The following is a 25444-nucleotide window of genomic DNA, read 5'->3' on the forward strand; positions in this document are numbered from 1 at the left end:
AGAGCAAAGCAATTGCAGCTGACATACACAGTGGAAATTTCTATGCAACTGAGAATTAGGATATCATGGATCTGTTTGGCTATACAAGAGTTGCCAACTACTGATGCAACATAAACATTCACAGCTACCAGTTCTGTTCAATACATTATCTATGATAGGGATGCAGGAGTTGAATGCACCATTAGCAAGTTCACTGATGATACTCAAATGGGAGGTGCTACTGACTCCCCCAAGGGATGAGAAACCCTGCAGAGCTACATGGATAAATCAGAGCATTGCACAATCAGTGGCATAAAATTTAGCAAATGCCAGATTCTGTAGCTGGGACAGAGTAATGCTGGGCACATTGCTGCACCATGGAAGGTTTAGATGTGACATTAGGAAGCATTTCTTTATGACAAGGGTGATCAACCAGTATAGCAGCTACCTAGGAGGTGGCTGCTGCCCCAAGCATGTCAGTGTTTAAAAGTCATTTGGACATGACCTTTAAGTCAGCCCTTGTGCTTCCTTACCCTTAAAGGGCTGGTCATCAGGCAGCTGAACTCGATGACCATTGGAGGTCCTTTCTACCTGAAACAGTCTATCCTATTCTTATTCCTGCCTTCTCCTTTCTCTAGCAGTACACATGGAGGGAAATCTCAGCATTTCTTCCCAGACCTGCACTAGCAGAAAGGATTGAATGGGTAATCACGTCCCAGTTTAGGCACTGCATGCCTCTGTGTGGGAAGGAGGCATGTACCATCTGATCGGCGTGAGAGATGTGGATTATCTCAAACTAATTTAACCATTTGAAGAAATTTGGAAAAAAAAAAAGACAACAAAAACAAGTACAGTTTTAGAAGTTTTCTACGTTCACTCAGTTAATCTGGGTTTCCAAAGAATGGCAGAATTGCACATGTCTCTTCAGAGACCAAACCCTTAGCTGAATGCAGGATATGCTCCCAAACTGAGCGATTTTTCGAAGTGTGCAAAACCTATTATTCCCCCAGAGATTTTTTTTTCTTCTTATACCCATTTTTAGAAATGCTTGAGTCATTTCCCTTGGAGAAATGTAATAAAACATTTTATTACATTTGAGAACAGCACTCCATCAGAACAAGGGTCTATCTTCAAAGTGGCTAACCACAAATGTCTACAGGCACACACAGGAGCAGTACCCAGGAGGTGACTAACTATGAGACTCGTATTGCCTGAAATAACAGGGTTTTTTTAGCTCCAAAAACAGTTTCAAAGACACATATTTACAAGAGGAAAAAGAACTTGATTTCATTTTATTTTTCTGAATCAGTTTAAGAGCCAGTGCTCACAGGCATTAACACAATGCAATTCTGTAGCCAGGCCCAGGCTAATGCATTCTCCAGTTTTGTTTATAAAATCAAAACATCCCTTGCAGTCTGGCAAAGGCAAGGTCACAGAAAAGGAAAGCCATAATCTGAACCAGGCAGTCCCTGTTTCCTGAGACTTGAAGAATAAGGATTGGTACTGGTCACAAGCAAAAGGGGAGGAGATGTGCAACAGCCTGGGTTGTTTTCAAAAGTATGATACATATCAATGATGAGAATGTTTTTTGGCTGCAAAATTTGCTTTGCTGTGCTGCTTGGCCAATGATGCATGAAAAGTGCTCTCATGCCTGGGCTGCACTTGTATTGCATACAGGGATAGCTAAAAAGTGCCAGCTCCTGATGCAGCAGCAAACCAGACTGCCCTGTACAAACAAGAACCCTAGGGAAAACCAAACCAAGAGAATGCAGGAACTCACTCCTGATACAAACTTGGGAGTGGCAAAGAGACAGAGAACAAGGGCATAAGTGGTGCCTTGGAAGTGCAAAAGCAGCAGGAGAGAATATAAGCAGAATGGCCCAAAGCAGCCTTTGGCAAGGGGCCGTGCTCAGTGCTTCAGAGGAAAGCAAAAAATCCCCAGGAACTGAGATGACTTCACGCATAAACATTACTTGCAGTGGTGTCTGTTGAATCTAGTCAAATATTTTAGGAATGTGCCAAATTTAACATCATCCCTATTTTTCTTTTTCTAAATAAAAGATGTCATACTTTAAACAGACCACTTAGTGCTTGAATAAACCTAGACTAGACATCTGAGCAGTCAAAAAAAAAAAAAAAAAAAGATTTGCAAATCAAAACTCAGCTACAATTAAACATCTGTTCCATATCAGCTTCATTCAGAGTTTTCTTAATTCAGGGTTAAAGACTGATCTTAATTGTACATTGAGCAAACATATTTTTACTTTGTATTAGCAAACTGTAAGTAACCACAGAGTCTGTGTCAACTCCGATACATTTCACTTGTTCATACGTGCATAAAATACGGTCAGTGCTGGCATCCTTTAAATGCCTTTTGTCATAAATATTTAATTAGACCACTGACTGAATGCAGTAAACAAACCCAATAGGATCGTCATTTGCTTCTAATTAGTAATCATTATGCACTTAGCACTTCTTTTTGTTTGTTTGAACTCTGTTATTCTCTACTCAAACACAGTTTATATTTAAAACAGAAAATCTGGACTAGTCTTTACTGCAGATCCCAAATTCAGTGACGGAATTTCTTCACAACTATGTACAAAAACCACAGAATGAGAGGAAAAAAGCAAGTTTATTTCCCCCTTGAAAGCAAGAGATACATGTAGTTCACAGTAATATATTAGTAATGTATACCTCCCACAGGGATCAATTATTAGGAAAGGAGTACATCAAAATTACATCATTTGCACTGTGTTAAAAAAATTAAAATTGCTCCTAAAAATTAAGTCTTAAACATTCCAGTAGTCTGCACATTTAAGCTGTTAAAACTCAACTGCCATTACATCTCAAATATTACACTATTGAATCAGGAATCAAGGCTATTTTATCCTTTAATATGGTTCTATGGTTCTATCATTTCAAGCAAGCACAAAGGTTCAGTCACAGTTTTTGGCAAATACCACTCATTAGCTTTTACCCTCAGTACCTTGACAACTGTCTGTGATAAACTTACAGGCTGTTATTCCTTTAACTCTCTTTGAAGTAATGAAAGGTAACTGAAAGGTTTTTTAACAGTTCATAGCTTGTGAAAGTTTTTCACTTTCACAATTTTAAGTCATGCTTCTCCAGAACTACTCAACAATAGCTTCTTCCTCTTTGCATCTCTCCAGGCATTCACGTATTATTCTGAAGATTCTGAGGCTAAGTAGGTGTTATCTTTTAGAGCTACAGTAGTTTTAAGCTTAAAATAATTAAATTAATGGCTCATGCTCTGTGAATGCACATACTGTGTACATGTAACTCATGCTGTTTAGTATAGTACTTGCATGCAATATTTTCTCGTTTATTTCAGAGGAATCCTTTAAAGCAACAGTGCACAGAAGAGTGATCTATGTTATTAATATGGAACCTACAGACTTAAGGAACTAAAATACTCAAAGTCAAATTATTTTAATATAATATTGTAATGGAGGATATTTGGTGCCTTGTAAAACTTTACAGTGTCCAAAATAACCATAGAAAGCAAGTTTGAAGAGTGGCTAGTATAAATGTTCATAACACTACTTCCACTCAAATTTTAATTCCCAGAGCAAGTAGCCAAGACAGAGTAATTATTTACAGATCACATTTTATCAACTGTGAAAGACTACAATCAGCATCTCTGCATTGGTGAGCAGAGTGCAGTTCATTTCTGGGAAAGATCAAAAACCACAAAACACTACAGTGAGAATTTCAAACTACAAAGAACTGAGGAACAAGTTTCACCTAGCACAATGTTTAGATTAATAATGCTCTCATGTCATGGACTTCTCTAGACGACAGTGGAGTACCTTAGGTGTTGTATCTACACTGGCATTCAGACAAGGGTATTTAGAGAGCCTATACTCCAGAAAGATTACAAACCAGATCCTTCAATTGTGCATCTTCAAAAGTAATGAAAGTACAAAGACAGACGAGAAGTAAAAAGGCAATCACAAAAGAAACTGAAATATCTGTTCAAACGATTCCACAGATAAAGAATTATTGACTTAGAGTTGAAATTGGCAAGTTCACACCAGCCAGAAGATCTAATAATGCAAAATAAAGGGTTCTCAGGGAAAAGAATAGGTGACTCTCAGAGGTGATAAATTAATTTACAAAGTAACATCAAATATCTGAGATTTGCTTTATGCTGAAATCTAAAGATCAACCATGTCAGGCATGCCCAGGGCAATGACAAAGACATGCAAAAACAAGCCAGAAGAAATAACTCCACTGTCAAGCAACACTAGGTGGCTGCAAAAAAGAACTTAAAAGTAATTATCCAAAAGTAATAATACAAAAAGTAATTTTTGTATTATTACACAAAACCTAAGTGGCAAAGAAACAAGGAAGGTTCAAATGTGCCTGTACTCCTACAGCAACATTTGATGACAAATTCTGAACAATGGAAGAACAGCATCAAATTACAGTCATTTGTAAAGTTTTAATATCCTATTAAAAATATGCTAATTCACTAGGAGCAAACTTTTATTTTTTCTCCACAATTTCATATGTAAGTATACTATCTCAACATCTTGAGACTGTATTTTTCCCCAAGTGAGCATCTCCCACCAATTTCTATTCTGTACCACTCACACAGGAGTTCACTTTCAGAACGTTCTTTCAGAGAAACTAGTTTTTCTTCACTATGATATATTTCTCAATGCAACCTGCATGCCACATATACTTTTTTCCAAAAGGTGCTTTAACTCAATACAGATTCCAAGAAAATGCTTTATGAAGCAGAGGTTACATCAATTTAATATTAACTAGACTTTAAATTTTAATAAATCCTTTTTTTATTAACAAAATAGATGCTAAGTTTGCACAGGTACCTAATCCATCCAAAATAAACTGATCCAGTTCCAGTTAGAACAAAATGCACATAAATGCAAATTTTTAGTCCTATAATTAAGATTTGCTCCAAAAACTCCCATTTGAAGATAACAGAGTAAAAAAAAAGTGACAAAATACAATTTCCTAATTTCCTCTTTCCAGCTGACAATAAAGTAGCATTAACCTCTTGCTTACAGGGAATCGTGCCTCACCAGGCCAAGAAGATCCTTGAGAAGCCACATTACAATTACAGGACCTCACCAATTCACTTAAATAATCTCTCTGCCTATCTCAGCTTCACAGTCAGAACTTAAATGTTTCAGAATATAGCTGAACTCAATTTACAGCAAGTTAGGATATCCACTTGTCACTTGGTAAATATCAAATTTCTAAAAATGTTTAGTGAAGTATGGAGAGCCTGAACAACCTCTATAGAGCTTTTGTTGCCTAGCCTAAGTTTGAGATATGACATTTTTAAAAACACTCATTTCAGATGAACTGTCATTAAACACCAACCTTAAGCAAAAACTGTAGCCTCTTGTCTAACACAATTGTTTTATACATTCTGTAAAAGCCTACTATCACTTTACTGAATTGAAATATCACTTTTTTAAGCTCGAAAAGAATCTATTTCAGTCATCTTTGAGAGATTATTCTAATTTAATTTGTACCAAATGTTACTTTGCAAAGTAAGAAACGAAGTCAGCTTCAGTGTTGGGGGGCAATGGAAAGTTGGGGAGGGGGTGGTTGCGTATGTGTAAAACTGGGTTTTATACATGAGATTATATGAAGCAATGTTTCCTTCTTTCCATACTCAAAATTAAAAATCCTATTATAAAAAAGTAAATATGTTGAAATGTTTTAAATCACTGGAGCTGAAGAAACATAACCACAAATATGTCTAAAACTAAATTAAGCTCACAAAGCAAAAGGAAATATAAGTGGGATAGAAATCTAAATACCACATGGACAGGAGTTTAGAGAATAATTTCTGGTCTACTGAAATGGCATTTTTTTCTAAGCACACAGACTATTGTCAGTGGATATTCTGTTCTCTCAGGAAAAATTAGGAACAAGATGGACAGAAAAAAGAACTTGTCAGAGCTCCTCATCTAGCACCTCAATCTATACTAAGATTGCTTTTTAAAGTAAGGGAAAATAGAAGGAAATGAAGAGAGAGGTGTTAGACTAAACAACTGGCATATATAATGGAATTCAAGAAGCAATAAGAAAAGAGCTGCTATTTTAGAAGCTGTTAATAGGAAATGCTAGGGATATTATACCTGAACTGACCTGCCATTCCAGACAGTATGAAGTCTTAAAGTGCAGGCTTGCAATTGTACAAATGCAGGACAAGCCTAAGAGTTCTCACTTATTTAGGGATTTATCTTACTTAAAAAAAAAAAAAAAAAAAAAAAAAAAAACCTACAAAAAAACCCAACCAAAAAAATAGAGAAAACCAGTACTTGGACAACCATGACAAACTGGTGGGATTTTATGGATCTGCTTTTTCCCACAACCAAAATAAGTGAGATCTAACCATATTGCTAAAAGGGCTTTATACAAAACTATGAATTTTAAGATGGCATTAAAAAAAACTTCCCTGAAAATAGAAATGACATAAAATAGAAATGCTTTTTTCCCCCCCTCACAAAAATCCCAGGAAGTTCCCCTAACTGCTGAGACATTTCCAATATGGTCAAGTTTGGCCTTGAAGCAACACCAGCTCACTCAGTACTGGTTGGTGTATTCTGTAAGGGCTCATGGGACTTGTCTCCCTATCTCAAATGTTCCCACACATAACCATAACCCTCCCCTTTTCCATTAGTTTCCAAATCACATCTTCAAGCTTTTTCCACTAACTATTTAGTGATAAGGACATACTCAAGCTGGAAGAGTAAAGTTTTCCTGACAGAAACAGCTCATGTTCTAAGAATAATGCATCAGCACCTTTTTTTTAAGAAACAAAGCATTACTATTAATTCAAGATTTTCTATTTAGATTCTAGTGAATCTATGGTATATAACAGCTGAACTCATGTATTAAGTCCTCATATTATGATTCATCACTGTTACTAATTAATTGTATAATATTATATCTAGTAATTGGCCACAAAACACTCAGTATTTAATTACTGCTGAGAATCCTTATCAGCCTTGATCTGTGTGCTGACACTGGAGCTACTGCATCATGGCTTTCTTTCCTTTTATACCTCAATAGGTATTGTCTTATATGATGACAGAGTAGGAACAAACTATTGGCAAAATTTAAGAGACTAAATGAATGGGGTTTTCTTTTCTTTTTTTTTCTTCACATTCCTTTCAATTTATGTAAATACAAATTGATGCAGTTCTACAAGAAAAAAGGAATTGGATTGCAAGTCAAACAGAAAAGTCCTCAGTAGTGTATTAACTCAGATTTTATTACTGATTATCATGAAAGTTTAGAATGGCTATTAGAAAATGACAGGATTCTACCAAAAGCTGTCAAGTAACGGTAATGAAGCTAAGACATTTTTCAGTTTTACTTTGCCATTAGCAAGTATATATATTTCAAATACATATACTGTATAGACCAGAGACTGGTCTACAGTCCGTAGTAAACTGGAAGAGGCATCAGGAATGTGAAAATCATGACTATTTCCCCAAACTAAAACCTGATTTACTAGAAAGTCAACCAAGGTAAACTGGGCTTTGACTGCAAAAACTTTGTTTCTTTGCTTTTTAATTCTTGTATAATTACAGTAACTTTGTAAAAGCAGAAATAAACCAACATTTACCCAAACACTAAGCAGTATCAGAAATCTACTAGGATCTTTTGCAGAAAGCATAAACTGAAATTTCAATTATCAGTTGATATAGCTTTCTGAGTCTTTAGGCATTTTTAGATGGTAGTAGAGCATAAAAAGTCCTACATGTATTTAAGAACATGAATTCATCCAAAAAATTGCAGAGAGCACTGCTCATGTCCTATAAATAATTCAAATGAGCATATAAAACAAATTGTCTCTTCACCACTTTCTTTCACTCTTTAATTTTACTGTTGTTTTTACAGGAAACTCTTACTGCAAATAATGAGAAGACTTATTTCTTGCCAAATGACTTATCATGACAGAATTAAAATATTGCAGTTATATTTACAAAATGATATATTCTTAGATCTGTGGTAAGACACCACTTCATTCAAGTTTCTTTTTAGGATGGGGAAAATACCCAGAAAGATAAAACTCATGTAGCCTTCAATTAAAACAGAAATACCATTCAGATTTAAAAATCCTTATTTATGTAGGAAAAAAATCTCAAACCAACTACTCCAGGGTTACTACCCTGCAGTCAATTTTTGTGAAAATGTGGAACTATAAAAGAACCTTAAATATAAATATGTGCTTTATAGTTGTAATGGAATTTTTCTTTCTGAAGAAAATTTCTTTTAAACTTCAAAGTTTAAAAAATTTAAAATTATCTCCAGCTGAGATAACTTTTAAAAAAATAATGAACTCAAGAAAACTTTATTAGATCATGTCACACTACCTTCAGGAAAACCTTAATATTTTAGAAAAATAATCAAGTTTGAGCTGTCAAATAATCAGCTAGTGTACTGCAGAGGGCATTTTTAAAGAATAAATTGACACTGTTTTAAAGACGGTATTTTAAACTGAAATGTTAACTGACTCCTAGTGATAGCATTAAACAGTGAAAGCAAGTTTTTTTTCCCTTCAGAAGAAGCTCTTTATATAAGGACTTGATGCCTTACCTCTAGGTCACAGCTGTATTCTGTGCCATCCAGAAGCATCACCTTACACTGCACAGTTTTGATTTTCTTTGGAGACTTCTGAGGAATGTTATCTATTTTAATTTCAGCTGTCTGCACTTCTTTTGTCTCCCTTTTTTCTTTATCTTCTTCTTCCTTTTTCTCTCCAACTTCCTCTACTTCTGTTTCTTTACCATCTTCTTTGGAAGGCTATATAAAACACAGTTAAACTCAGGAAGGCAGATATTTTTAACTGGCTCATTTCTTTCATAATCTAATAATAAATAATACAGTAACCACTCATTAAAGTTATGCACATACTGGAAACACAATAACCAGCATAAGCATTAAAGTCATCATTTAGAGATATCCTTGCCCCTCAAAACAGAGGTGGTGCCTTTTTCCCATTCCTTGAAATGAGGATTGTTTTTTGGGTTTTTTTTAATATGAATTATTGGCTTTCTTCCAAAGAAAAACAAATTTATTAAGAAGCTCCAGGAATTATACTAAACTAACCCCTCAGTGCTTAGTGTTTTCTCAGTGTTTATGAGAGCCAAGTGACAGGGAGTCACAGAATGGTTGAGGTTGGAAGGGATCTCTTGAGATCTAGTCCAATGCCCCTAGGGCCACACATGGCAATTTGCCCAGAACGATATCCAGTTGGGTTTTGGATATTTTCATAGGGGAAGACTCCACAGTATCACTGGTCAACCTGTTTCAACATCTGACTGACCTCTTTACTACCCTAGGAGGCCTATCATCTGCACCACCTCCACCTGGCTATGCTCCTTGCCAAGGAAAGGTCCTATCATTCTCAGAGTAAAAAAAGATTTTCTTGCAATTTGAAATGTAATTTCATAGGTTTAATTTAGGCCCCTTGCTTTTTGTCATCTAATTGCATACCACTGAGAAGGGTCTGGCTTCTCTGCATTCCTTCCATACAGGTATTAATACACACTGATAAGATTCCCCTTCCTCCTCTTCCCGAGGCTGACCAACCATCAAATGTCTCAGCCCCTCCTCATAAAACAACACATTGTCAGTATGACTTTGCCACCCTAGAACATGAAGTTTGAATGTTAAGAACTGACATGCAACTTCACAAAAAGCAGGACGGGCACCTAGCAACTGGAACAGCTGTCAATTCTTTCCCCAATATGATCCCAACAGAGCTTTACATTAACTACATAATTCATTAATCAGGTTTCATTAAAATTACTCTGAAGTATCTATGAGCCTTCCCACACATACCTGTATTTCAGCACTACTGATGGAGTGTTTTTCTTTGTCATCTGCTTTAGCATTCTGCCGGTTTTCAGATGCTTCTTCCAAGCTCTTTCTCGGCTGAGCCACCCCCTCTTGTGCCTGGCTTTCACTTTCTTCAACTACTTGCTCTTCCCCCGTGGCCCTTTTCTTGGGCTCATCTTTGGGCTCTGCCAAGGTGTATGACTTTTGTTTCTTAAGCCAAGGGGGAAGGAAACGAGAAATACCCTTGCTTTCAGGTGAAGATTTTTCCTTCTTCTGGCTACTTGGACTACTCTGGCTAGTTGGTGCTGAGACAGAAGAATCTTGAGGTTCTCCAGAGGATGTTTCCGTGGACTTTTGATCTCCTGGAGTTTCTGATGCTTCTTCAGGCTTGTCCTTGGCTTTGTCTGGTCCCAGCTGCCCAGAATCTTTCTTTACTTCGGTCTCTGAACCAACTTCAGTTGTCATTATCACAACAGACCCTAAAAGACGCAACAATAAAAATAGTTTTTTTATGTAGCATTACTATTTTTACTAATTATTTGCAGCAATTTGTAGTCATTCATAAACTCCTATAGATTATTGAATTTATCAGGGTTAAAGAAATACTTCTTTTCAGATTTTGCATTTACTAGCAAGACCAATAAGCTAAAACTTAGTCCTCTGCAGATATAAAGATCTACGTTTTCCTTCTCCTTGATAAAATTTTAAGTATGCTCACTAAAAAGTATGTTTTATTATAAGGTACTCCTAATGTTGTTGGCCAAGATTATTCCAAAAGTAACTTCAGTTTTCTTTCTACTGAGCTTCTTGGCAGATCCAGAAAATGAATTTTCAGAAGAGCAACAACCTTCTTTAGTAAAACTGGTAGGTACAACCCCCCTACTATTTGGTGACACTTGCCAACTTAAACTAATAAAAAATCATTATATACCACTCTCAAAATTAGTATCACAAATTGATCATACAGTCAAAAAGGAGACCTCCCCAGGAAATTCCTTAGAACTAAGCAAAGTCAATTACCCTGTAAACACATCCCTGTGATACTGTTCTAACAATAAAAGAAACTGAGGATACCAAATCACACATCTTAACTGATTAAATTCAGACAGAATAGCAGTGGGTAGTACAAACTTGCTCAATGCGAAACAAGAAAGGCTTTGCATCTCCACATGTCCAGGTTTTCATAAAGTTGTAGTTACAAGGAGAACTTGGCTTTATACTGCAGAAGCAAGGGAAACTTGTTACAGCCCCTGTCTGAAGGGGTCTGTCCACGCTCATTTAATGCCTTTATTTGATGCCCACAGCAGGAGGGATTTCTTTCAGGAGCTCAATTTCCTATAAGCTTGTAACTTCAGTGCTCTTTGGGGCAAGGAGGGGAGAGGGAGAGAAGAGGGGAACCCTACAAAAGGAAGCACACCTCTCTGCTGAGTCTGTATATTTCTTTATATTCCCAGTAGTCTCTATATTAATTGTGAAGAGGTGGATGAGTTAACTAAACAAGGGCACGGACCAAGATTGTAAGCTGTAGTCTTCCCCAAACACCTACCTTCTCTACCACATTAGCTTGATACATTTCTTTTTTTCCAGAGTTGCATGTTGTTACAAGAATTAACTATCCCTTGAGAAACACAAAATTTGGTCTCTCACCCCCTATCTCAATGCTCTTTCAGATCCTCCAGTTTTGTAGTTCACAGAAAAAACAGAATAGGGAGGGACAAAACACTGGAGTTCTGCCATCCATCTATGCTTGCAGTTTGTACAGCTTCTGATGTTACCTTCACTATAGTCAAGCAATCAAGAAACCAGATTTTCTGAAAGTGGCTTTTTCCTGATTCCCTCCTGCCCTGATAGGGAAGACCTCACATGATCTCAAACAGCTCTGGCCTAACAGCCAAGTGTGCCAGAAAGAAAATGGAAACAAGCAGCAGACAGCGTTTGTCTCAGAAGTGATATAGGGAAGAAATAAAACAAATCAGAACGCAAATTTAGAATTCTCAGCTTCAACTGCATGTTTTCTTGCTTTCCTGTCTTTAGGTAAACTCTCATTTATTCTTACTAGATTAGCATGAGCACACTAAGTATTTTTGCCCCCATAATATTTTGTGAACTCTGTAACAACTATAGTAGGATAGGCTTCTCCTTATCTCACCCTTTTTCTATTGCAAGGTAACATTAAATCTGTGTTTCACTTTGAATTGAGAAAAGAGAATAACAATATTGCAGCAAGAGTAGATTAAAGAGAAGAAACTTTGAGGTGATGCTCAAATAAAGGATTTCCATGTCTGAACAGAGAAAAGAAAAATCCTGGTAGATTTTGCAATTGACACTAAGCCTATGCACATTAAACCACAACTGATAACAGCTGTATCTTTTGTAATCCTCCAGAAAACGTGGCTCATGCTGATTGAATGACTACCTAAACTGCAAGGATGAAGGTGGGGGTGGGATGGCAAAAAGTACTGTAAAACACTTTGCAATTTCTGAAGAGAAAGTGAGTTTTTTAAAACAGATGCCACTTTTACAGGAAGCAGATGATCTGCCCATCTATAACTCTACCAACTTCCTCAATAAAGGGTGCTGACCAAGAAGTACGTGAAGACAACAAATATTCTCACTCCTTTCCATTCATCCCTTCCTCTCTCTTTTTGCGGTACTGAGAAGGAACTTAGTGCTGGCAGGAGTTCACAGCTGACAGCAGAAAAGGATGCTACATTCTTTCCTTACACTCTTTCCTCTCTCAGGTGTACAGATTGGTCAGCTGATCGATAGCTTTCTTCCAGTTCCTAGCATAAATTAAATTCTTGAAATGTAGTTTTCTGACCAAAAGGATTCCTGGCACCATAGATAAACCAGAAACAGAAGACATAACACAAAGGGAAAAAAAAAAAAAAAAAAAAAAAAAAAAAGCGAGAGGGAAAGAAACAAGGAAACAAGCACAGCTCAAAGATCACAGACAATATTAAAAGCAGCTGCAGTGAAATGACGTTTTCTTTGCTGATCCATGTTTTAATTCACTGCTTCTGTTACAGTATTTCTTATTTATCAGCACAGAGGAGCAAATCCAGATCTTTTTTCCATACATTTCTGGATCTCATTTTACTTATTTTCTGAGTATATAAAAGTAGAAAATGCAGTCCTAAACTTTTTTCTTCTTTTTTTTTCAGTTTGTCACTGAAATTCATAGCAAACTCAAGAAATAAAAATCGCTTTGATAGTTGTACCTCCATCAGTCTACTAGGATTTCACAGAGAAACCATCATGTTGTAGAAGCAAAAGGGAAAAAATCAACCTACTTTTACAGAAATAAATTACAGCTCAGTGCACTAAAAGCCAATGTGTGTCTGTGCAAGTCATGTAATTTTCTAGATCACCATAGTATTAATAATTTACTTTTTAAATCACTACCTTCATAAATATTCCAAATATTTCTCTCACATGGGCTACACATAAAAAAATCCAAAAACATATCAAAGAAAATTTCTAACATCTGAAAAAATATACATGAAAATCTGAAACAAGGTCATGTGTATTTCAACTGTCTAAAAACAAAGCAAAAAAGCTCCCAAATAAAGTTGTTTATTTCTTGTCATGTTATTGATCTGAAGCTCAGCAGAAGCTGATCTGCATTTCACAGTTGGTTAGGAGACATCATTCATGCTTGCTGCTTTCAACATATAAGATTTGTTGATATAAAACCTATCAGGAAGTAAAATCCTAGCTGGAACAGTTATTCATATTTTAGAGTGTAAAAGAGTCTGGTTTGAACAGTAGGTAATATCTGAGGAAGTTGGTACTACAACTAGATTTTTTCAAAAACATATATCAGTTCTTTTCTGTAGAGTACAATAATTTATACTTCAAAATCAGCTCAAAGTAGTAACTACATAACTTTATTTTAAATTTTTGCTAATTTTAAAACTTGTATTTTATCACTGCTATGTAAACAAGAAAACTCATGGTATACCATGATTCTGTGTAGCATTGTTTTGCTAAGGATGCCACTATAACCTACATACATTCTATTAGCAGACAAAGCAAAAAGTAAATCCATTCCTCCTTTTAGTCATTATTTAACTGGATTACTACAACTGAAAAGACATGGGGTGCTCTGAACACCAAGGAATAAATTCTACTAAAGAATGAAGTTTTCAGTTTTGAGATCCTTAAGAAAGCAAAAAAACCCTCTAAAGTTGGCTTAGATCAATCTGCAACATTTATACCATACAGTTTCCAATTAAATACTGTTCTGCAGTCATATATCAACCCAAAAACACTGCAGTTCTTCCAAAGGAACTTGCATCCTTTTCTGTATGTATAAATAAACATAAGTGTTTATACATACATACTTGGAAAGCTGAATCTAATAATTTGGATTACATTCATTTCTAAGCACATTCCTAAAACAAAATAGATCATACAAAAGTCAAAGATCAAGTTTAGCAAACTAGTGAGTATGACAAAAACGTTAAAACAGAAAAAGCAGAGGAAAATGGGCAATGTTTTATACATACAAAATCCAATCACCTATTTTTAAATGATTAATCAAAGACAACCTCTAGCAACTGGACTCAAACCTATTTACACACTGAATGTGACAGGGACAGTTCCAGTCTGCTCCCTCCCTGACGATCACTGTGCACAAAAATCAAGGTTAACTGCAGAGGCTGAAGAGATAGACTGCAGACTTGGCTTTTTTGTGAGTCTCTGCAGTAGCCACAGGGCAGAAGCCTGTCAGAGTTCATTGATTTCCCAGCCTGTGACAAGACCACCAGAGCTGGGGCCTGGAAGGATCTCCTGCTGTCATAGCTCTTCACTGCAGGCTTAGAAGGTAATACACTGAAAAACAGACTACTGAGAACAATCCTAAGCCATATATAGCTAAAACAATCCCCAAATTTCTTCTTCTAAAGCTTCACAGTTCATGGAGGAAGTGTAAGCAATAAACCCGTATTGATTCAGACTATTGCCTTTGTAATAATATCTCTGAGTAAAAAATTTTCCCAAATGTAAGCCTATAAAAGAATTGCCCTTTCTCCTCATGATTCTATTTTGGCTTCCTCCTCAACTGGGAGCTTATTCTTAAGGATGTAACCAGGTGAGCAAACTGACACTGCCAGTCTGTGTATTGGTCAGCAGATGGTGCCATAATAGTTCTGAAAGTCAGTAGCACATTTCAAAGGTCAAACTATAGCAGCAACAACACTCCAATTTCAAGTGTAATTCCCAGATTATGACAAGTGAGAGAATGCTTTCATAGAAGTATGAATATACCATATTTTAATAAATATAACTTCAGAGCCAGACAGTGACTTATGACTCCATGACAATATAAATTAGTTACACGTGTACATGAACATGAGTGTGTCTAAATACATACAGATTCACATAACATCAAAACTTATCTCCAAGAGTAGAAATGGCACACAATGGTGTCCTCCTCAAGAACCCTATGCCTATCAAATCTGGTTTCCAGGGAATTACAGGCACATCAGAGTGGCTGACAGCCCCTGAGCTAATAGAAACTATACTCATAAGCATCTGTTTATATAGATAATGGAGTCAGTATTCAAAATAACAGGTATGTTGTTAGCCCTCATGTTTATATCCATGCCATCATATACTTGATAACTTGCAAACACGTAATATTTCCCTCCCAAACACATTCTTGTCCTCATTTAAAGTTTTTAGAACTCATTTTTATACTGTGAGAAAATTATTGTAGTTGTGTAACCATTTCTTGCAATGCACAGAACAGTCGACTCATCATAAAACCACTGACAAGCTCCTACATAGGATGGTGAGAATTTATAAGGTAGTTCTGAAACAACGTAAGACAACTACTCGTGTAATTCCAAAGATTGCTGTGAAGACAAAAACACAAGAATACAGACAGCAAATTGAATGTGACAGAAAAACTACTTCTGTCTAAAATTGCAAACTGAGTATTTGTATCTTACAAAGTGAGTTTAGACAGAATATTTTCACAAAGAACTATTATGCTATTACAAATTTCTGTAAAGCAACTCTGGGGTAGTCACCTCAACTCTTTGTAGACTCAAATTACATCCTAATTCAAACATTACTATTTCTCAAAACCCTTTTTCCTGTTAAAGCAGCACAACACATAGCTACTACTTATCACTCAAATGCCTCAACTTTTCATAAAACACTTGCCGCAGGGCCAGGCAAAATTCTCCATTTTGCCTGGTGAATAACTTGGTTACAGAAATCCATACACAACTTCAAAGGTCTAGTTTTAATGGGTAAGTAAGTTGAAGGAAAACTCCAGAAAGGAAAGATAACACTACAAGAATGAAAACCTGTGAGAATTCTTTAAAAGCTATTTTGTTAAAAATTATCTCCTGACACTGTGCAGCTGTCTAAAAATGTGTATTAAAACAAAGAAAATAATGTTGGAAAGTGCTGTTTTTTAAACTAAATGAAATTCAGTGAAAACTGCATCATCTTTGAAACAGCACCCATAGAACATGCAAAACTCAACCCCCAAGGCTTCCAAGAACATCAGAACATAAATACTACATATAGCCAAGTTGCAATGCCCACACTGGAAATTGAGATCTCATTTATGCAAATATACATCCTGCAGCTCTCTTGGTGCTATCTCTGCCATAACCAGAGATAAATCTGCTCCTAAGACAGAAATCTGCTCCTTCTATATTTTCAATCTACAAATACACTGCTGTATCAAAGGCAAAAAATAAGTCTCCAACAGCAAATTAATTTCTATCAAGAAATTTCTCTTTGCCACACTACATACACTCATTATAATCTGTTTATCAAGATAGCTTTGTGCTCTTCCCCAGCGCTGAAAAGAATGTTGTAATCTGAAGAGAATCCAGCACTAGTTCTGAAAAGCTGTGTATTGAACAAGTGACTCCACCCAGGCCCTGACACTGCTAGAGAAGGACATGCTCAAGTGGAAAAACGGGATTTAGTTCCAAATTCATTCCAGCAGACAGAAAATGAACATGGGTCAAGAGACAGCTCTGTTTTCCTATTATCTGTCCAACAAACTAAGAACAACACAGATTTCGAGTAAAGTCTCAGCCCTATTCTTAAAGTCAACTTTGCAAGTTTACAGTGGGTTTTGGCTGTTCACTTCAAACCCTCATGATAACCGCAAATTTTAGAGATTAAAACCAGCAGTGAGTATTCGTTTGTTCCGAGCGATGCTGTCCCTCCAATCTCTATTCCAATCCTTCCACTCTATCCCACCTTGCCAAATGGCTGGTTCTGTGACAGTCACATAATTCCACTGAAGCACAGGCAAACATGTAAATTGTTCCAGTCCTCAATAAAGAATCTGTGGGAGGCAGGGGAGGACAACGACAATGCCATTTGGGTTCTGTAAATTACTTACCTTCTTCTGATTTGGAGGTAATTGATTTGTAGATGCCACAATAAAAAATTCCATTTCCAACTATCATTCTTTCTATTTATAATGTATTGGCAAGATTAAAAACATGTTCTTTTTATACTGACAACATTATGTTCACTCTTGCATGCAGTATGCTTACAAGGCACTTACAATAACATAGTTAATCAAAACACTTGCCAACTTGGTGAAAAATTATGTATTAGTACCTGAGAATTTTTTGTACTGCAAACTGGAATGCCCCAGCGTAATAAAGTTCCTGAATGGTTGAATTCCAGATGCACATCATTGTTTTGACAAGTATCCATTTCCTCCTCAGTGGAAGTTATACAGAGAATTATTACCCTCTCCCATGTTCAGGAAGTGTACAACAGCACGCAAAAAGAGAAATCTTTGTAATACCAGGATTCAATGTCAGGGGAAAAAAAAAAAAAAAAAAAAGAGAAGCAACTAGTCTGTGCTTTCAGTAGAGAGACCGGTATACACATATTTAAAAGTAATTTTCATAAGCAGATACAACCATGAATTTTTTTTTCACAAGCATATCAAGGCTGAATGTCATACAGATGTGGACACTACTGAGATCACATTCAAAATGCCTGCTAGCTTTTTATTTCAGCTCATCCAATTTAGGAACCATAGCCAAAACACAACTGACAAATGCATTAAGACAGTTTGCTCTGGCATGTACAAAACTAGAGTTCAATCCACAAATGTTTACAAAGCTTTAGGGTCTAAACATAACCACAAAAGTGACTACTTTGGCAGCAACATCAGTTCTATATTTCCACTTAAAAAGGGCATTTCATTTTTGCTATTGCCAAATATAAGCACCACAGAGGACACAGTTTTCTTAGCCAAGCCACTTGAAATACTGGTAGCTATCTGCCATTACTGAGGGAAACAGAGCTGGAAAAGGTGACAATAAAATTATAAAGCCTTTTAGGCAGGTAACAGGAGAACCATCTCCTGCCACTACTTTTTTTAGTGTCTGTTTTCCTGAATCAGGATTCAAGTTGTAATACAGAAATTGATACTCCCACACTTTCTACCAATAATAAATTCAGTTTCAAATACTTGATTAAATTACATCCCTGGTAATTAATCTTAAACAAGCATAGTCCAAATTCCAAGTAAGTGCAATGTTTCAAGGCCTATGGTTAAGTATTTTTTGACTTCTGCTGGAAAGTTGCAGCTGTGTCTTTGCTGGTTAAGTTGTTACCAGTATGTGAATCATCTGTTGAAGAATCTGTGGAGAGCTTAAAACACATGCAAGTAGGCAAACCCAGGTCATTAACTGTATAGCACAATTTATGAAAAAAAAAAAAAAAAATCCCAAACCAAACCAGAAACAACTATCAAAAATTAAAAGTATGAGAGTTAAAACCAGAATAATTCTCACTTCCTGCTGCTATGAATAAAAGCTATCCAATATTCCCTGACTGTTCTCCCACATTCCCCAAACCCCAGAGGTTAGCCACCTGAGAGGTCATGTTTTGGTATTTTAATTTTTAAGTTTGCAGCTAGCACAAGCTGAGTCTTTCATATGCTACTGGAACAGAAATATTCCTGTGAAAAAGCAGAATCAATTTGCTCAGTGTTTCCCACCTGCTCAAAATAATTATAACGCACAGCAAATGATATATGTAAAGCACAACACTGCAAACTATTTCCTACATACTTATGTTTTCTGAATGTATAAGAAGTACTGAAACTAGAGACAACACTGCTCTTCTAAAAAGCATTCATCTACTGCTCCTGTGGGAGTTAGCTCTGCCAATCCCAAGCTACAAAAAGCAGTGGAGATGCCTCTTAGCTGAGCAAATAAAACTGGCAGCCAAAATTTCATCACTCCCATGGGCTCTTCTGAATGCTGGTATTTGATAGGAAGGGTGAAAACATGAGCAACTTTCTAAAAGTTTCCTACTTTTTGTGGCAGTGGCTTCACAACTAACAACCACCCACCATCTCACCCACCATCTCTGGGTGAGACAAAGTGAAAGGAAAGTTCATTTCTGAATCTAGAGGTCAGGAACAAGTTTAATGGAGAAAAAAGGCAAAAGACAATGCTAATAACGCTGGTTTTGTGCCTGGATTTCAGCACTTAACATGTTTATTAGTCATCTAAGTGCTTTAGCTGTTTTGTGCTTTTTGGAAGGACATTCCCAGCATGAAAGATTGTAATATAAAACAGATAACAGGATATGCATGAAAGTCACAAGGGAGTAACTATTTAAACAAAGTTTTCTTTGGAGAGTTAGGGAATAGCAATAGATAAGGAAGATTTAAAAGAATAATTCATTTGTGAACACCAAGAACAAGGTGGGGAGGAGTGTTTAGAACGGTCCAGTGGACAACGAAAAATGGATGTTGTCCTGCCAAACCACAAATTTAATTACACTCCCATATAAATATAAGAATATACATCACAAACTGCAGTTTACCAAAGCAGCCTCACCCATTGCAGAAAAGCCTTTTAATGACCACATACAAAGCGGGATGGTGTGCTGTCACAGTAAGTTTTCAGGCCAAATAGAGGCTTTATTCTACCTTCCTGGGCTGTACTTTCAGTGCTCATTCTGTACATGCAGAAAAGCTTCAAAGCTTTGAAACAGTCCAAACCAAACATAGCTCCAAGATGACAGTAATTTATCATCTTAAAATTTTATTAACACAAACAGCACGATATTATGAACTCGGCACTGAAAAGACTTTGAGTGACACTCCCAGTCTGCATTGGCTTACAGGTTTCTTACTTCCTTTTGGGCTCATCAGTTTAGGTGCTGACTGAAGAAATGCTTGAAAGCATATTTACCCAGCTGTTTTCCATAGGTACACTTCTTATGCATTTAATGTTAAATCCAAAATCATGTTTGAGCTCAGAGTCATTGATTTCCCTTGTCCTATCTAAATTTTTAAAATCCTATGTACTTTGAAATATAAAGCAATGAGAAAATGAAAATTGGTGAAGTGTACAGACAGAACTAATTTCAATATTTTTTTGACCATGGTATCCCAGTTAACAACCGGGATTTTTTGCAAGACCATACTCCTGTGTGTGGAAGCAGTAAAGAGTATATGTCAACCAAAAGGACAAGAGTCACAGTCCTGTTTAAAATGACATCAAGTTCTTTCACAACTCAGGAGTACTCGATTAGTTCCCAAAGTGAGATGTCAGATCGAGAACTGGAGCTCTGGTCTGGATGAAGACTGAGGCATGCTAGTTTCAAACTTCTGCCTAAACATAAAAACCTCAACAAAAGTGTGTGCAAACTTCTAGCATTTAGAAAATGTATCTAGCTGGGAGAAATACATCCATGCGACAGACTTGAGTTTTGGGAGAGAGTAGGAATACCATGCAAATTAGCGTTTGATAAATTCACTAAAAAGTGGATACAAAAACTCTAGAGTTAAAAGGCAAGACTGATGCTATTGCTCTCAACTGCTTCTTGCTCTCCTTTATAGAAACAAAACTTGGAAAAAGCAAGCTAGCACTGAAACAAAGTCGACATCACTGAAGAGAAAGTCAGGAGTAAAAAAAAAAAAAAAAAAAAAATTAAAATGGGGTGGGGAAGGAAAAAACAGGAAACAGACGCTGAAGACAAAACAGGAAAGAAGGTCATGATTTGTCTAATAGCCAAAAAGCTGCAGTGAGGCCAGGGAGGGGGCAGGGTGGGAAGACACCAGAATTCCTGAACAGGCTAAGTTATATCATAGATGCTACTGGTCAGCCCACAAGATCTCCAAGCATTGGTCCTTCAAGTGCTAGGCTGCAGGAGATCCGGCATCTATACGCACATCACTTTTAAGGCTCTTCCAGAGTAGCTTCTTCAATTTTTTACATCAATTTTCTGTCAAGCCTCAAGACTTGCTCCTCTGTTTTAAGATTTAAACAAGAGTACTCCTTCTTTTGCACTTTTAATTATTTTGTGTATTTATTTTTAAGCAGCAAATGCTTGCTTTGGACTGCCTAATGAATTAAGTGAAAAGTTGTACTTCCTGGAAAAACTATGTTACTGTATCTCCAAATTCATAAAATGACAAAATTCTGCTTAGCTCCCTTCTTATCTACACATCCTTAAGTTCCATTCAACATCAAGATTAGAGGCACACTACCTCAACAACTCAACTACATCTTTGGCTCATCAGTTCCTACAGAGTAAGCTTCTTTCTGTTTAAAAAGAAATCAGGAATCATATCTCCTTTACTTTCTGCTGAAGACCTCCAAGACCAAACACCTGTGTAAAATACCAATCTGAAGATGAGCTAAGTGCTTTGCAGCAGTTATAAGGTGGACCCATCTAAAGAAATACTGCTGATTTTAGCAAAAAATAATTTTAGAGATAGACAAACTTCAGCACTATGAGGAGAAAGTGATACACAAGGCATGCTCACCAGGACAGTAGAACAAAAATAAAAATAGTTCTCAAGGCCCCTGCTCTTAAACACTGACATCAAGTACTTCTAATTGTTCCATATAAGGAGACAAAATCATAGCCTTTCACTTATTTTCAGTTTAAACTCAGAGGTCACTTCTCTCCAAAAATCTAAGGGTAATGGTCCACAGCAGAAGCTTAGTTTTCCTTATAAAAATGTAATCTTCCTAAATTCAAATAGAAGAGAAAAAGGGGAGACAAGACTTTTTGATCTGTTTACATTATGAGATCATCTAAACACGCACAGAAATTGCATTACACGTACAGAGTGTCAGAACTGGTTTACGTGGGAGTTATGAAACCTGAAAAAGTTATAAAATTCGCTTTTTTACTTTTAAAATAATAAACAAGAACAGAAATATCCCCAGCCTAATGTCTACTGAAAACTATCACACAAGCTAAAAGTTTGTGCACATCAAGAGATACAACATTTTCATGTTAAATATTCCAAGCTAATTCATGCTGTGTGACTTCACCGAAAATCTGAAGTCCAATTCAAGTCTGGAGGAAACAGACAATATTAACTATACATTCCAATTCAACAGAATTAGATTTCACCACATTTATGTACAAAATGAACCAATTCGTCATCAGGTAAAGAATTCCGTGTTGGCAGGTTCCTCCTATGAGGTACTGCAGTCATCACATTAATGCAACTTCATTAATCACCATGACCACATTTGCACAGAAACAATTCAATACTTGAAGCAAAATGAATATGCAGTCTTCTTTCCGCACAGAGTAACTGCAGCATTTCTCATGCCAATTAAAACAATGTTTCATTGTCATCTTTAACAAAGGAGAATGAATTTTAGACTGCAAATGTCTACAGAATACACTGTAACACTTGAGATAAAACTTTAAATATCAAACTTACTGGAAAAGGGAAACAGAGAATGAGACTGAAGACATTCCATTTAAGATATACAGATAAGTAATATGGCACATTTAGTGTGACTTCCAAGTAAGAGTTTTAAACTGTTAAAGAAAAAATAACTTGTCCCACAAAGATTGTGTGCAATATAAAAAGTATTGTACCATATTTCATATAAAATAGAAAGTAGGCTAAACTATCCAAAAAGATTTCAACAAAGCTATCAATATCATTCTTATTCTGAAGATGTATTATCAGTTTGTGTTATTCAACAATAAATTGAATATTTAAGCCTTTTAAATATATTTATAGTCATATGATCAAGAGACGTTTAGATGAAAACAGTGAAGAGAGAACTATGTTGGAGCACATGGTTCCATAATCCTGTAATGGGAGACAGATCCCCTAAAATTCCCAAGATGTAGCAACTAGGCTGCTTGCAGATATGTGTGGGCTTCACCATTTCCAACATGCTGAAACCCTTCTTACTTCATATTAGTTTCATGTATAAGCATCTCTTTCATCCTCTTTTCTTCTCCCTCCCCTCTAGTACCTTCACTTAATCTTACTTGCTTTTTTTAGAATCTTCCTGATTATCAATTAAGTACTATGTCTTCCACTCTTAATTCCATCACCATTGCTAGAAAGCCAGGGTGCCAAACTGTGTCAAGAGCCTGGCTTACATCCAGATAGTTTAGTGCCTCACCTCAACAAAAGTAATATAAATAATTTAATATACAAGCTGGATTTTTCTTTCAAATCTTGACCACAGAAGAACAAGTAAAATAAGCCATTCACATAATTTATGTGAATCTCCTTATCCGCCAACGGATCAAAACGAAACAAATTTCAAATGTAGTACTTAAAAGACACTCAAGTAATGACAATTAAGTCACAGGCAAATATGTAATATGAATGAAACAGCTTCAGAAATAAAGAATGCTTTTCTGCAGCTAAGTTTTTAATGAGAACAATACTACTATCTAGAATTGGGATTTTCTTTCTTCCCAAAGCAATTGGAAACCAGTTCAGCCAACATACCACAGAGATCCTGGGAGGCTGAAGGTATTCACTTTTTTCTTCTTCTGTGCAACACAACACACGTTCCAGTGAGTGTTTTCAACATCCCAAATAACAGGGGAAGTAACAGAAGTATTCTTTAAACAAAGCAGTAATAAAATCTGAGAATCTTATAAATCATCCGATTTTTCTGCTCACATCTCCCGAAGTACCTTGTTCGGAAAAGCACAGATTGATTACGTTCTTGATCCATAGCCTATGAAGACCTTCGCAGTCCCTAACTGAAGGGATTACAGGTATCCAAAATGAGACTTCCTTTCATATGGAATCTCTTCCAGAACAGCCCCTGAGTAACGGAGATGAAAGTGGCAGACCTAAATGGTTCTGATTCTGCCTGACAAAAACCACAAGGCAGAGCCTGTGTAGAAGAAAAGGACTGTATGCTCTGTTGACATTGTCATCGACCTCCTTTAAACTGTCATGGCTGGGATGAATAGCCTAAGTCACCAATCCATTTTATGACTGCTCAGTCTGAGCCAGGGTTTAAGTGCATGCTGTGCTGCACAGCCTACGTTAATCTCAGTACACGTTAAGATGCACGGAGAGCTGCAAGCTGCCCGGCAGACAAAGAATAGCCCTCATCTTCACTCTAAAGGAGACCTGTGTTTATTTAAGGAGTAAATTTTCCAGTTCAAAGAATAAATATAAAGTTTTAGCAAAAATACATGTTCTTCATTACTCAACTTGGAGCAGGTTTTACTGCTTGCAGACCTCCTGCAGAGGTGATAGAAACATCACAGTCTTTTTCTTCTCTCAATTTTGACCATGACACTACTTTGAGAATTGGCTCTAACTAATCTGTAGTAATCCTTTAGTGTATGAAAATAAATACATCCTTGAGTAAATGAAAATAAACACAGCAGGAACAAAAATCAATTATCACAAGAAAAACTGTAAGAGGGAAAGATGCCATTTGTCTTTTCATTAATTCCTAGCATTATGGGCCTGCCGAAAAAGAAAGAATCCTGAAGTTTCTTGGAAGCTGTGCAATATTTCTTCTACTTAGTGTTTAATCCCTTCAGGAAACACAGCAAGAATAAAAGGAATGCAAGCAAATTTTAAGGAGCTCTGTCACAGCAAGTTTTTCTTCTTCTAGCTCTGAGCACTTTGAGAATGATCCAAGAAAAGTTTTTAACATTTAAAAACTAAGTTCATAAAAAAAGCTAACATTCATAAAAAACTTAGAGAGAAAAAAATGGGCTGTTTTGTAAAGAAATTTGCATTGCTGTGTCTTAAAAATTCCTTTAGGATGCTTTAATTATAGATGCTCAAACAGATCTGACAACTAGTTTAAGATGTTAAAATCCTCAAGTTCATTAATGAAGTGACTGCAGTACTCCATTAAACCACTTTTTAAAGACATTTTAAGCTTGTATTTGAGACACCAGTGAAGCCTTTTTAAAGTATTCAGTTTAATCTTTCATAAATAGAGAGTGTTTTCTAAAAAGAATAATAAGGAATCATAAGTTCTGTATATGGCAAATCAACAAAACCCCTCAAAATTAGATGCTCACTTTTAGGTATCTTCTAAATAGAGCTAAAACTGACCATGTACTGAAACAGAGAACTTGTATTTCTTAAACAACTAGAACAGATATCCCACTGTGTTACATATCCTACTCATGAAACAGCTGCCCTGTAGCCAGTATGCATTGACCAAGTCCATCAATAAGGGAGTGAAAAACCTTTTATATCAAAAGGTCACCACAGTCTGCAGAAGGGATTTTTTGAGGATTTCCAAACACACAGGTTAAACTGATTTGATCATAAAACTATCTTCAAGAATACATACTCTGATTTCAATTGGTTGGCAGTACTTACTGC

The 25444-nt window shown here is 36.3% G+C and overlaps 1 protein-coding gene across 13 annotated transcripts in view; it reads right to left on the reverse strand.

The window, feature by feature from the left end:
* Window positions 1-25444, reverse strand: part of EPB41L2 (erythrocyte membrane protein band 4.1 like 2) — a 101117-nt gene that overhangs the window by 47105 nt on the left and 28568 nt on the right. For all 13 annotated transcript variants that reach the window (XM_066315390.1, XM_066315385.1, XM_066315382.1 and 10 more), the window contains 2 exons: window positions 9838-10313; window positions 8590-8796 (listed from right to left, as the gene is read on the reverse strand). In XM_066315390.1, coding sequence (XP_066171487.1) covers window positions 8590-8796; window positions 9838-10299 — 669 coding nt within the window. In that variant the 5' untranslated portion in view covers window positions 10300-10313. The remainder of the gene's footprint in view (window positions 1-8589; window positions 8797-9837; window positions 10314-25444) is intronic.

The sequence above is a fragment of the Sylvia atricapilla genome, chromosome 3 (genome assembly GCF_009819655.1).
Source record: "Sylvia atricapilla isolate bSylAtr1 chromosome 3, bSylAtr1.pri, whole genome shotgun sequence".
Taxonomy (NCBI): domain Eukaryota; kingdom Metazoa; phylum Chordata; class Aves; order Passeriformes; family Sylviidae; genus Sylvia; species Sylvia atricapilla.